The following is a 15,141-nucleotide window of genomic DNA, read 5'->3' on the forward strand; positions in this document are numbered from 1 at the left end:
CAGTCACCATAGTAAATATCGCAGTTTTTCATCCTCTTTTTGCCCGGCCCATCCCATCGTATTTCCTGGATGGCGGTGATATCTGCTTTATATCGTTCTAGGGCCTCCGCTAATTCTTCGGCCGCACGTGGTCTGTTAAGGGACCTAACATTCCACGTGCATATCCGAAGTTCGTTGTCCTTTATTCGTTTGCGTTGGTTGTCAACAGTAAATCCGTCCGTATCCGAGGCTTGTTGGTGCTTCGCAACTTTGAAAGCTTTTACGTGGCCAGGAAGTCACCCCGACGCACAACCTCCAACCTGGAGGGCCAGATCCTAAGTATAACTCCAAGGATGGGGAGCCGGATAAAACCGCTCCTTACAGGCCTGGGCTCCGAATAAGTCGAAGAAGCCCTATAAGGTGTTCACTAAGTAGTTCAACCTTACTGGAACTGTAGACGCCACCGTTGATTCCATCTCGGGAATTCCTCCGCTGCCGTCTGGATAAGGAGAGGTGCCTTAGTGGAAACACCTCTCCCCACCTCTCTCGTTTGCTGCCCCCAACAACTTTCCACTGGGGTTGGAACCCAATCTCCAGTTGAGGTACTAGGCACCCGAGTTCTTATACTGTCTCAATAATATTTTATGATCAATAACGTCAATTTTTACTTTTTCGATTTTTAAAAAAATACTAAACATTTTTTTTCGAAAATCGATATCTCAAAAATGGGACGTTATAAAATGTAAAACGTATATTAATAAACTCTAAATAAATGCATACTAATAATATTTTCAAACTTAAACTAAAAAATTTTGTAAATACATACAAAATTGTCAAATATTGAAAAAGTAGTTGAACGATTCGACAACCTATTGTTCATTCGGTTAAGTTTACAATAAGTTTTTACTGTCTATGTGAACTTTTGATCAGAATAAAATTTTGTGGTTTCTGTTGTCCCATTGATAGATTTTTATTCTAACTATTTCATTAACTGTTTTATTAACTTACTGTTTTATTTTTACAACAACATTTGTTATAATTTTTCTCTTTTTTTTATAAGCCTCTGAGTATTCAAACCAAATGCACAAACCACGAATAAAAATCCCAAAAAAGTCCTATAAAGTGAGTTTTTGCAACACTCAAATTTCGATAAACTAAATAAATTCCCTAACGCGGCACCATAATATCTTATCTCTGAATTATAAAATCGGTTGAAATTATAACGGCATTTTTCGACTGGGAGGTTGGCATCTCCTGTAATCCGGCTTCTCGGAGGTGTAATTGTAGGATGGTCTGAGGATGGGAGTTCTGTGCTGTGGGTCAGTTCATGTTGACGGAACGTCCGCACTAAGCTTTCCATCAATATGGGTGCCATGGAGGAGTCCAAGGTATTCAGGTTGGCTAAGGAGGGATGAACCGGGCCAGGGGCGAAAGCCAGCAGCCAAGAGTCCCCGTGGTAAGCAGTAGTGGGATAGCGTACCGGAGTGGAATGCCATGGCCAGCCTTTCCAATATGGTCAGACTACAATTTTTTTTTATTTTTAATATTATTTTAAATTATTAAGAAAACTGATTGTTTTATTCAAACAATTTTTTTTATTTATATGAGCAAATCTCTTATGTTATGTCTAAAGACTCTTAGGAAAAAACAAGCTAATGTGTTTAAACATTCATTCATTAATAAATTTAAACGAAAACAAACATTTTTAGTAAAATAAAGTATTTTTAAAGTAAACAATATTTTTTAACTCTTTCTTGATATTCTAAAAACTTTAATTTTCTTAATCACCTAAAAATATGAAAACAACTATTTTAATAATGAAAACCCATGATAGCTATAACGGGTCCATTTATAGCAATTTTCTATTCAGCAATGGGGCATCTACGAACGTCTAAACAGTGACAGCTCGTAGAAAAAAAAAACAAAGCAAACAAACCTAACCAACTGCTAAACCGGGAAGACCTAGGCGTTAGCTATAGCTATCATTGGTTTTCATCATTGAATCAAGTATTGGAATTTTGTTGACAAGTCGTTAATAGCTATCATAACAAATTTCTGTCATTGAAAAAAAATTCCTGATTGAAATCCACCAAAAATAGTTTACTGACAGTGAAACGATTCGTTTCACTTTTAAATATAAAAGTATCAGCTGTTCAGGAAAATGAATTTCCCTCCGGACAATAGAAATATACATTTTTAGAGAAAAATAAATTTGCAATTAAACTTTTTTTCCTCAAAAAAACATTCTTTGTGTGATTTTTGATCGATCAGTATATAATTTTCATTTCATATGGGAAACACAGCCAAATATCGATTTAAACATTTTTCCGGATCGATTTCAATGATAACTATAACTGGCCCCTTATTTATTTGAAATGTCAAAAATTCGTAAGTCCGTAAATCACATGGATTTAAGAAATTATGTGTTATGTTATTTAACAGGTTATCCATTATGGTGTTTCATAAACATAAGGCTGGAATTTGACATCTGTCAAACTAAATTATTAAACCAATATTTGTTTTCAGTTGAAAATCTGGCATTTACGAAAATTGTTAAAACCTACTACAAAAATGGTGATTCTGCCACAGCCACATACCGTGCTATAAGAGAAGATTATGGTTTATATAATCGTACAACTACACAAGCTATTGGCAAAATTGTGAAGAAATTTGAAGAGACTGGAGATGGGTTCCACTGAAAATATCACTTCTGAAAGTGAAAGTGTTACCAAAGACCCGTGCGTTGTTCTGAGGAGTTAGTACTGTGTTACGGGACATTAGGGCATATTTTGTTTCTGGATCTACACCTACATCAATATAAAGTCCAGCTCACTCTACAACTGAAGCCAGTTGACCATTCACAACGTTGTAAATACGTTCTCAGTCCTCGAACAACAGGCGGTGGACGTGATCTTTCGAACAAAATTGTCTTTAGCGACAAAGCACATTTCTCACTCGGCGGGTATGTTATTAAACAAATGTGTTGTATTTGAGGTTCTGAGAATCCTCAAGTCATTGAAACGAGGCAATTACATCCACAAAAAGTAACTTTTAGTGTACTCTTTAGTCCGGGGGTGTGATTGGACCTTACTTCTTAAAAAACGACAACTTTCACCGTCAATTTGGATCGTTATGGTCCTGATTACCGACTTTGTTTTGACTGCTATTGAAGAATATGACTTGGAGAATATTTGTTTTTAATAAGACGGTGCCACTTGCCTTACAACTGTAGCGAACTTGGTTTTATTTTATGGACACGAAGATCAAGCAATTTGAAACCGCTAGACTTTTATTTGTGGGGCTATGCAAAGGATCTTTATAATGCAGATAAACTTTAAGTTTAAAAAAATAACATTCTTTAAGTTATGGCTAAGATACCGCCCAATATGTGTGAAAAATAGGTCAAAAAATTACCTCCACAGAATCGATTCTTGAAACAATTCGCGTGTTGTTTTTCACACATAATGTCAACATTAAAAACATATTTGTATAAACTAAGTAAGTAGCCGGTCAAATTATATTAACATGAGCCTATTTGACAAGTCTTAAGTAAATTAGTTAAACTGTTTTTTAATAGGTCTTCTATTTCTTACGCTGTCACTTGTTTAAACAAAAATGGAGGCCTCAAAATGACATTCCGATCGAAAAAAAAATACAAGATTATTTTTTAAATATAAAATACAAATTTATTTCGGAGCTATTATTATTATAACAATAATAAATTAAATATATACACATTTTTCTTAAATCTTAAACAAAAGAACAAACAAAAATTATTTGTTTTTCTTTTTGTGAATTTAATTTTCTGGATTATTTATTTTTTTCATATCGATAAACTAAAACTCCAAAAATATTAATTTAATTTTATTTCATTCGTTGTTTTGAAGAAAAAGTAGTTTTTCCATATTATTAAATTTAGATATTTATAACTTTTTTATATTATCAACATTTAAATTTTATGTTTTTGTTTACTTAAAAGGAAAGCTTAGGAAAGATTGAGGGGGAAATACTTTTTTCAAGTTTCACAATAAAAATAGTAAAGCTCAGAATAAATAGAAAAATAAATAATAAATAGAAATGTAGATTTAAATTAGTTTTTTTTTAAAGATTTTTTTCTCAGGCTATTTTCAAAATAGTCATTGGTACAATGGACTCCTTGAAAAAAATTGCCTTAATATTTGTTTGTAAATAAAACAATAAATAGAAATGTTTTGAAAAATAATTTGGTGTGCTCGTGTAGGGGTTGCCTTAGGCATAATTTAAGATTCCGGGCTTAATTCACGTAGGCCATACCAAGACCTTTGCGGTCAAAATGCCGTACCCGCACGAACAGGAAAGCGGCGACTAGTGATGCAACTGCCAGGACCAGTAGCAACATAACCAAGCCTCCTACAAAGCTCGGCACTGACATGCAAATCGTTTCGGCGTCAGCGGACCTCGCTGACTGTATAACCACCGTTTCGTTGTTGGAATTGCTGTTGAGTGCGAAGTTGACATCACCTGGGGCAACAACTTGAATCGTTCGACTCGTATTGACGTCTGTCATTTCTTGGGTATCCCGTTTGTAGATTCGTGGCTTGACCACAAGTTCCATCGAATCAGAGTCGGTTTCCCGACGCCTGCGCACTCCCCGGAGATCATCCAATCCCTCAACAGATCTGGGACGGCCACCGAGTGAGACCAAGTTGCCACCTTCCATATCGTCCTTCCTCTTCATTGTGCTGTATCCAGATTGGCCTGGCAGTGGTGGAGGAGGTAGGTGCAATTCATTGGATCCCTGTGGCGATGGCGAACTAACTAGGTTTGACTCAGAAGTTGTAACAGCTGAGGTTTGAGCCTGTGGTGATGGTACGACGTCAGGTTGGTTCTCAGAGTAGGCTCCTGTGGCATCAGCTGGGTGTCTTGGGTCTGGGTAAGCTGCTGGTGGAAGTCCGCCGAGTCCGAAATCACCTCTCTCGTAACCATCTGGAGCTCCGTATTCAGCCGATAGGGCATTAGGTCCGATCTGTGGTACTCCATACTCACCTCCTCCGATAGACGGTCCATGTCCACACTTAGGCTCTGGGCAGTTGTAACGGCAGACTTGGATCACACATTGGAAGTGGACGTTCATTGAATCGGGGAACTTGAACGCTTGGAAGTAGGCAAACGAGACCACTGATGCTGACGGGCCAAAGTTTTTGATCTTCTGGAACTTACTCATTATCTTCGGCCTCACAACACATCCACTTTGATCGACCAATTGAATAGGAGCCCTCTTACCATCATGAGCCACACAATTCCTCACCAACATGTCGAATTTGTTCTCGTCGTCTTTGATGGCCAAAACCATGGTCATAGTCTGACCGATCTTCACAATACCCGACACTTCCGAAGCCCATGGTCCCTTGCCTACTTGAATTTGCATCCAGCATTGGAGATTGTCTCCCAAGAAATTGGCCGTAACTGCATGCAACATATCAACTTGGAATGGCCTAAACGTGACTGCCTTCTCATAGAAATCATACCATGTACAACGGAGCTTCCTAGCCTGATCCCAAACTTCCTGCACATAAGGATCGTATTGTATGATAATCGTATTTTCCACATAACTGCCCGACGGTGTTGGAGATCCAAATCCTGCTGCATTGTGATTCGCTGAACTGCTCATGCCACAACTATTCAGGAAGATCTCAAATGTCGCACTCAAATGTCCTGTGCCCGGCTTCAAATGCACACAATGTGAATCACTATAGAATCCCTTCGAGAAAATCATTCCATAGAACGGTCTATCGAATTCGATGTTCACTCGCATGTGCGTCTTTTCACATTGCACCTGAAGATGTTTGATTTGTGGGCTATCATTGGTGGCGGCCAATGGCCACGCTTCATCCGAGGAGATTTCATTGTTAGCACCGGAACCTAGAAGTGAACCTTGTGGCGGCGCTCCATAAATGGGCGCTGGTGATTGTTGTTGAAGTGGAGGGCCGTAAACGGATCTGTGTTCGAGCGGCAATGAAGCCGAATCTATGTGTGGACCATCACAGCGAGCGTTCTGAAACGAAAACAAAATTTAAGGAAACATGAGAATAATTAATATTTTTTGAAGAAGACAAAATTAAAAAAAAATATGAAGCATTTTCTTTTTTTAGAAAAATTTTAGTGAAAAATGGTGTGAGAACTACGATTTTACCTTAAAAGTCTAGATGCTTGAGCATTCAAAACGGTCTATAGCAATATTCTAAAGGAACTAAATGGATTCAGAAGTGAAAAAGAGACAAAAATTCACTGAGGCATTTGAACAACTATTTCACAACTATATTTTCTAACAACACTCGAAAACTCTTGTTTGTCTTGAAAAAACACTCGATAACTATTGTTTGTTATGAAAAAAATGATGGTACACATAGGAGCTTCTTTAAATACACATACAAATTATATTTTTTTGAGTTAAACACGAGTTCTCCAGAGAACAGTATCTTGCTCGTAACCTTTTTTGTTGTGCAGTTAACAACATTTAATAATTCCTCATCCTGAAGGGAATATCGTCGAATTAGAAAGGTGTAAGACTTGGCTATACTTTTTACTATATTAATGATTAAACTATACCAACCCCTCTTATACCCTTAATTTTATGATTATATAAATAAAACCTTCCATCAAAATTCAGCTTTTTCGAAACTTTTTCTAAGTGAATATTTAATTTTCAAGTACTATTAGGAAATGAGATTAAGCCGTGAAGACATTATTTAAAGTTTCAGGTCAAAATACAAAAATTCATAAAAGATTTCAAAGTTCACTTTTAGGAGCCTTATAAAGGATTTTAAAATAAGAGGTTTCATATAGAAGTTGTCATATTTTGACTTTTTCTAAGACTTTGAAGTCACAATTTAACATGTAAATTTTCCTAACCATATTAAAGGTGTGTTCAAAATAAGCACCTTTAGGCCCTTTTTTTCACATATTCCACAGTCACATCATTTTTAGGAAACCAATACAAATAAATTTCAACATAAAAGTTCTAGAAATTCCAAAAATTCCAACTCTGTCTTCTTGTTTGTATTATTTTATTAACCCTATCTAAAACAGAATAGAAATAGAAAATAGGAATAAAGAAGAGATACCGAAGCGCATCGGTTTTAAAAATTTGAGTATAAAAATAGAACGGCAAAACCTTCAAAATTACTTTAGGTTCAAGTATTACGGAGAAAATGCTTGGCAACTCAGCGTAGTTAATAGAACACTGCTTTTAAAAATTGCGATAAAACTAGAAATGACATGAAACATATTACGGCGATGTAAAGTTTTCAGATATTTTGTAATGATTTTCAAAGTTCTTTTTTATGAATTTTGTCAAAAAAATCTTAAGCTTGTTATCAGAGTGTTTATACCTTCGTTAACCTAACCTAAAATATACAACTTTTAATTTAAATCCTAAATAATAAGATTCTACTTCTCACAACAACTAAAATAGGTAAGTAAATATAATGTATATTTAGCATATCTACCAGGACCTATCTACTTTTCATATTAAGTAGATCACTTAAGAAAATACCCAATTTCTGAACTTTTATGTCAATTTAATTTAAAATTATTGAATACTGATTATTTTTAAAAACTGACATAGAGCCATAAAAATAAATCTCCATAAACGTTTTGTGACATTCCAATATTTGTCTTTTTCAAAATGTATTCATAATAATATATTCTCCCGCAGTATTTATAATCAATTACCCTCATGTAAGACTATTGATTCCCGGAACAAACATATAATTGGCATACAGCTACTATATAAATGCATCAAAAGAGCCAAGAGCGTGCCCATGATCTATCTTACTGACTCTGGTTCTGGCTTTGACTGCACCAGCACCATCACCACCACTACCGATCGTCTTCTTCAGCTCACAAATCTGTCGATTCATACATCATGATAAAAATCACCTATAAGTCTATAATAGCATCTTTATATATCTTTTCTATAGCTATAGTCTCGCTATTATCAAAAGAAAGTCGAAACTAGTACAAATCAGAGCATAACTGGATTTTTTCATCTTCTTGCATTCACTCTTCGCGCTTGCCACCGCGCTTCATCCATATCATCTTATAGCTATTTTATATCTTTTTTTTAGTTAAGATACATTTTTTTTAATTTTCTGCATACAAGAACTAGTATCTACTGTTGGCGAGATTGGTAACGGTCAGAAAGCGTATAATATCTTCTCTCTGTTTATAAAGTGAAGAACACTCAACACCAAACTAAAATGAAATACATCTATACTAAAAATAACTGCGAAGAATAGGTATTTATCGATGAATAAAAGAAGATGCTATGAAAAATAAAATAATAATAATAAAAAAAAATAATTTTAATTGTATCTTAGAATGATTTCTGTTATTTCTACAATTCATTGAAATACTAATAGTAGGAAAAAAACAATTGTAACTCACCTTTGATAATAGCACTATGCATAGGAAAGACGCGAGCAAGTGGTGCCGCGTGTGATGTCCCATATTTTTCTAGCAAAATTTGTCTATCTATAAGTGTGTCCAATTTGTTATTCTATGTCCTTTAATCCGAACACAGAAGTGCAAAATATTTAAAAAAATATCTTCTCTCACAATATTTAAAAACAAACAAAAATCTGAAATTAAAAAAAAAAATAAGATACTTTAGTTTCACTCTTTAGATACGTTTTTTTAAATTTAAATTTATTTTGTTTCTTTTAGAATTCACTTGTTGGGACAATGTTGAGGTTGAGGTGTTAAAAATTAATTAATCAAACAATCACACTGTAATAGATATTGATAGTTCTTTGATGATATATCTTTCACTCATAAAAAGGTGCTAATTGAAAAGTATGCCATCGCATATCAAAGAGAAGAGGAAGAGATGATGGGAGTTTCACTTACAAAACTTTTGCCACAAAAAGGAACCACTTTCTATTTTTCATCTGTCATCAACATCATCATCATTGCATCTTATTTGCATTGATTGTGTATCTTTTCTTAGTTGAGTATGCCAAAATTTAAATTTCTGATCTATCACAATATATTTCCAATTAGCCCGGTGATTTGACGCTGTTGCACGGCGGCGTAAAAAAACGATCTACTTCACTAGCGAAGGCCAATTGATGTACAAGTTCACATTGGAACTTGGAGAAAAGAGCAAGACTTTAATCGCGGTGGAGTGAAGATATTCTACCAAAATGATACGCGACTTAAAAAATTTTGTTTGTCTCCTCTGCCAACCCGATGTATCACTGAGAGGCTAATGCTAAACTAATCGAATAGTATCTGATGGATAAAGTTTGAAGCATAAAAGTTTGTTTTTTCTTCGCTTAGATACGATGTGATGCTTGCTTTTGCTACCTGCCACTTTTCATTTACCATTTCTTTTTGTTTTCTTTTCTGCTTTTTTTTTCTTTTCTATTTATCCCAAGAAGTCGTGTGCTTTTTCTTTTCTTTTCTTCTTTTTGTTGTTGTTGTTGTAGTCTTATTTTTCATATAGACTTATTTGAGGCTGTTGTTTGTTTGCTTTATTAGCGCCTTGTTGGTTGTGGAGTGATTCTTTTGCTTTTCTATATTCAGTGGATGCAGTTTCTCTATTTAAAGTTTAAAGCCGAGTAAAGATCTGTTAGTTAAGCTAATCAGCTGATTTCAACTTGATTTTGACTATGATTTAAGATAAATGACATTGGTACAAGTACAATGTACACAAATAACTGCTGTTTTGAAAGTTTTTTCTAGTTTTAAATATTTTAATTTTAATAGAATATAAAATCAGACTATCTTTAGTTTGTTTCAACGAAAACATCTTTTAAAAGATCTTTCACGTAAGAGATGAGTTTCTAGCCTCTTAAACCAATAGATGCTGGCCTAAACTCTGACGAATCAATGACCTTTGTTAAATAATTTAAAACTAGTAACAAATTATTCTATGACCTGCGTCAATTCTCACTAGTCTGTTCATTCAGTTTACACGAGTTTAGATACTTAAATTTGGTACATTGTTTATGAATAATTATCTTGTATGGTCATCTGAACTTTCGAAAAGTACACAATTTACACCTCTTAATTAAAAAAGTCTGGAAACTTTGAAATAGAGATGATGACAGTGATGGAGAGGATGACAATTATGATTCGCAGAAAAAAAAATAGCATAAACAGTGGCAAAGATTAAAAACCCATTTTTCTTTCACTTTACTCAATTTCCCATAAAAGAGTTGTTACTTTTCACTTTTCTCATGGTTTTGTGTAGTTTTTTTTTTAAACATATTAATTCTTACTCAGTTTTTGATTTGCATTTAGTTTTGTTAGTGTTCCACCATTTACTGTGGGTCAATCAGAGGTTGTTTTTTATGTCAAGAATGAGGTCTAATATCAACAATACAATAATTGCATCTTGATATAAAAATTATATAATTTTATATCAAAAATATTTTACATTTAGTGCAAATTTTTTCTTGTAGAAATTGTAGCATTGAATATGTAGATTATTGTATAGTACTTGAAAACTTTCGTACACTTGACCACAAAATTAATTTGAAAGAATTTTAGATACCAACCTTTCTGTCCTATCTTTAATTTTTTTTCAAATAATGCATAAAAATAAACTTGAATTTTAAGGTAGTTATAAAAATCAAAACAATTTAACAAATGTTTTTCTAATTCAATCTAAAAAAATTGACTTGGCCTTGTGGTTATTCCAGGATTTTTATATTTTAAAAAAGGTTTTAAAATTCTATCATCAGTAAGAGAAAATAATCTGAGATTTTTGAGGTCTGCAACAATTTCCATGTACAAATGTAAAGTTAATAATCTCTTAATCATTCATGGCTTCTCAAACTTCTAATAAACCAATTAAAAAGTATTTATTTACCATCCTTCAGAATGTAATTGTTTTGAAGTTTCTTAATTTGTTCTCATTTATACTTGAAGATTAAAAAAGGACAGTAAAGTTAGGCATGCATTTTTTAAATTAAATCATAAAACAAAGAAATGGAAACACAAATTGAAAGAAACCGAAATAATTTTTAACTTCCCATAGGAAGTTATTGTAATGGGTCCGATTTGTCAAATTGAAAATTTTGACATTTCTCTACGTTTCAAGGTCCCTAGAGTCTAAATAAAAGATTTTTAGAAATATGTTCGTCCGTTCGTGTGTACGTACGTTCGTACGTCTGTACGTTCGCGACCTTTTTTTCGTCGTCCATAGCTCAAGAACCAGAAGATATAGATTTCAAATACATTTTGTTATACTGAGAATAAGGCAGAAAGATGCAAAAAGGGCTCTCAAGAAAATTGCGTGGGTGTTTTTTTTTTACAAAAAAAGGTGAAAATTTTGGTTAACCCTAAATATCTTTCGAATTAAAAACGCTAGAGACTTGAATTAAATTTTATATAATATATTGTAACGTGATATTAAAGAAGAATGTTTTTTTTTTGAAAAAAAAATCTATTTAACGGTTTGTTTTATGAATCAAAAACATTGAAACTACAAAGAGAAAGAAAATTTCACTTGATCTTCTAAAAAACTGATATTAATATATCTAACAATTGAAATTATGTTTTCAAAAAAAAAAATACTGAAAAATCTGATCTTTCTATTTTAATTTATATTATGTACATGTACACTTATAACCCAAAAGTTTAACATCGCTTTTGAAACGTTAAATGTTTTATTTTATTTTAAGAAATAATATTTATTATACATTTACATTAAGGAATAACTCTATAATTTTTAAGATTGATTATTATTCATGATAATGACATATTCGATTTCTGACAAGAAACGTTATTTACAGAAATAAAACTATAGAAACAAACAAATATAAATCAAGAGTTCTACCACTTTCTTATAAAATATTTATAATTTAAAGCTGCAACGTGTAAAACATGGTAGATATTAAATATTTAAACAAACTTTTTAACTAAAATTATTTCTCCACATTAATATTTTTAAACTTATCAAAATTGCATTAACAGTGTTTTTTTGGCATTCTATAAATAGTAAGCTAGAAAATTCCCAAGAAAACGCATCGGCAGTAGCAAGATTTTTGTATTTAAAAACTGGTACAACTGAAAGAACATCTGTCAGAATAATAGTAAAAAAACACACAAATAGAAAAAAGTTTTGTGAAAGTGAAAAGTTAAAATTAACTGCAGCAAAAAAACTAATAAAATGGACAATTTTCAAGAAGAAATGGTAAGAAATCTGGAAATTGAGATTCTATAAAAATAGTTAATTTAACAAATATAGCTTTGACATAAAATAAAAACTTCAAGAAGGGGTTTGTTCGTAGACTACTACATTAACATATTCTTGCAAAATAAGCCCAGTCAGTCCTTTTTCATTTACAACACTAAATAATATCAACAGTAACAGATTGATTTTTTTTCGCCAATGGAAATCACATGATTCCAAATGCACAACTACTCAACGAACACTGCCATCGAGATACGAATGCAATATCAATCGTACCAACATTTGAGAAAGAAATAACATAAGATCCATTCGAGACTCGTATAAATGTCAAAAAACCATCCGTACTTTAAATTTTATCGGTAGTATTCATACTACGGATATTGTTTTTGTTATTCGTGTAAAATCCTACTATACTATTGATAGAATTTCCAGCAAAAAACGGGTATTGTCACTTATTTAAAACTTCCAATACAAAGGTTACACATACGCCATGTATACCCATTTTATCATTATCTCAAAGACATACGTAATTTTTCGAATATCTTCTTTGTGAATCTATGTTAGTTTTAGTTTAGACTTATAAATTATTTTGTTCAAAATTCATTGAATTAATTAATGATTATCCTAAAGAATTTGAACTGTTAAGTATTTTATAAATTAAGAACCTTTCTAGATCGTTTTGATTGATTAAAAGCAGAAGTATCATTATCAAATAGAATACAACTGTTTATGCTTATTCTTTTTTAACTTACAAGAAAAAATCATTTTTCGGAAACAAGACAACTTCAATATTATGTAATCTATTTTAACATCTATATGTAAATGTAGGCCAGCTTAGGTTAGAATCTAAGGCGTGAGAAGATCATAAAACAGAATATGCAATCATAAAAACTATTTAACAGTTCATAAACGACCATTGACCAAAAATGCAAGTTTATATTGTGAATGAATTAACATCTAATCAAAGAATTACCCTTAATTAAGTTGTAAAAACTTCACAAGTATAAAAACAAAAGACTAAAAAAATCATAAAATAATTTCACTAATGGGAAATTAACTTTCAGGAAGAGTTGTTCATTTATGTCTGGCTTGTAACAAAAAGCATACAAAATACAAACATAAAAATAGATCATTTAGTAGGCCTTTATGAAAGTAATAATTCCACATGATATGTTATGATAAGAATCTTAAACAGATGTTCCACATTATCATTACATTACATCCAGAGTTCTATTTTTCTTGTCATTTATAGTCGGAAAAAATCCAGAATGAAGCACACTTTGACCAAATCAAGTTTATAACAACAAAGTTGCACATCAAAAAAAAAAAACTGGACTTTAAGTTGGACTAGACAAGACCGGACTAAGCCGAACAACATATACGAGTCTCATAAATAAATTCAATTTTTAACTGAATGAGCTAAGAATCAAAACACTTATCACTCTGATGATGTCCACCTCTCAAGATTCATTATGGCTTATTGCTGCAAGACCATTCAATAAAACATCTTTCAGCTCCATTATGTACATCAACTTTATATTTGTACAATCAATATATGGTTTCAAAGAAATAATAAAAAAAAAGAACCAAACCACAGAAAGTATAGAAGGAACCACATTGTATAGCTAGTATGTGCTCAAAGCCAGCGTAAAGCAAGTGTGCCATTAACCTACTGATACAGAACCATCCAACTATAGTAAGCCAAGTTAGCACTGAGCTTGATGTACGTTAAAAAAAAGTAATAATAAATAAAAATGCAATGCAACAGAATTGCTTGCACCAATGACATTGGCTCGGCTCTCCATTTCTAAGATACATCTCGCCATGGATGTGCATCCATCCAACGAGTCCAAGATATAAGTTTCACAGACTGATGCGACGACGAGTTGGTGAGGAAAGCGAGGAAAAGAAGAAACCAGTTCCTATCGTCACTTTTCACAGATATCATATGAATAAGTGGGAGGGGGAATCCCTCCTCATAGTCGTCGTCGTCGTGGTCGTTTTATAGTCAGCCATTCGTTCGTCTTTCCGCTTGTACGGTCTTGAGATCCGCTGTTCTCTGCTGTGCGGTTAATTTCTTCCGTTTGTTTTTTCTTTTATGACTTTTTACTTTCTGAAGTACTACCTCCGGTTTTTATTTTTCTTTTTACCAAGTCTTATTTATTTATCTCAGATTCTTGGTGCTTCTACAGTTCCACCACGATATATCTACATCGAGAGGTACCATGACCATTCAGAAGAAGTCGAGGAGGGAACCTCCGCTTTTTTTTTGGTTTCCATTAAAATTTTAAGTGAAAGTTATACTCTCCTCCGTGGGCTTGCAGCGATTTACAAATATGCACGTTGCGAGCATTCAAGGGTTTTGCATTTGGATTCGGACGTACAGACGGATGACTTGCAATTGCAGCAACAAGATACAAGAATAACACCAACAACAACTGGTAACACAAAATTTATGTTTACGCTCAGAAGTTGTGTATCTTTCACTGGTAGATTTAGTGCATTGATATGCCGTGTCGTACAGATAAATTACGCGGTGCCTATGCAGTCAGTGGCACGAGGCGGTAAGGCTGTGGAGTAGAGTTGCAAGTTGCGAGTAGCGCGACACGGCCGGCAACAGCGTTCGATGTCGTTTAGGTTATATTTGGAAAGAGGCTTTAACAACGTCTTGAAATGAAATCGAAAGCGAAATCGATTTAATGTGGGGCATGTTAAATTTCTGTTGATAGCTTTAAACTACAACTTCATATATGAGGATAGAGACTTCTCTTCTTTCTGCTCAAGGAGATTAATTGAATTTCAGTTTCTGTTTAAAAAAAAAAACGAAACCAATCAAAGACTCTATCCCCGGACACCATATTTAATGGGTCTCAAGTCATTAGTTTATTCATAAATCCTTGAATTTGAATTTATTAAATCCTTTCGATCAAACATGAAGACTTGCACTCGCCCATATCCACTTCGCTATAGAGTGGTCG

At 33.3% G+C, this 15,141-nt stretch overlaps 1 protein-coding gene across 3 annotated transcripts in view; it reads right to left on the minus strand.

Annotated features, from left to right (window-relative positions):
- Window positions 1-3,716: 3,716 nt before the first annotated feature.
- The window catches only part of LOC129948106 (cuticlin-4), a 28,201-nt gene continuing 16,776 nt past the window's right edge, over window positions 3,717-15,141 (minus strand). For 2 of the 3 annotated variants that reach the window (XM_056058938.1, XM_056058937.1), the window contains 2 exons: window positions 8,407-8,600; window positions 3,717-6,013 (listed from right to left, as the gene is read on the minus strand). In XM_056058938.1, the coding sequence (XP_055914913.1) occupies window positions 4,253-6,013; window positions 8,407-8,469 (1,824 nt within the window). In that variant the 5' untranslated portion in view covers window positions 8,470-8,600 and the 3' untranslated portion in view covers window positions 3,717-4,252. Of the gene's footprint in view, window positions 6,014-8,406; window positions 8,601-8,868; window positions 9,227-15,141 lie in introns of those variants that run through there. The other variant, XM_056058940.1, reaches the window with a different exon arrangement.

Source organism: Eupeodes corollae, chromosome 2 (genome assembly GCF_945859685.1).
Source record: "Eupeodes corollae chromosome 2, idEupCoro1.1, whole genome shotgun sequence".
NCBI classification, from domain to species: Eukaryota; Metazoa; Arthropoda; class Insecta; order Diptera; family Syrphidae; genus Eupeodes; species Eupeodes corollae.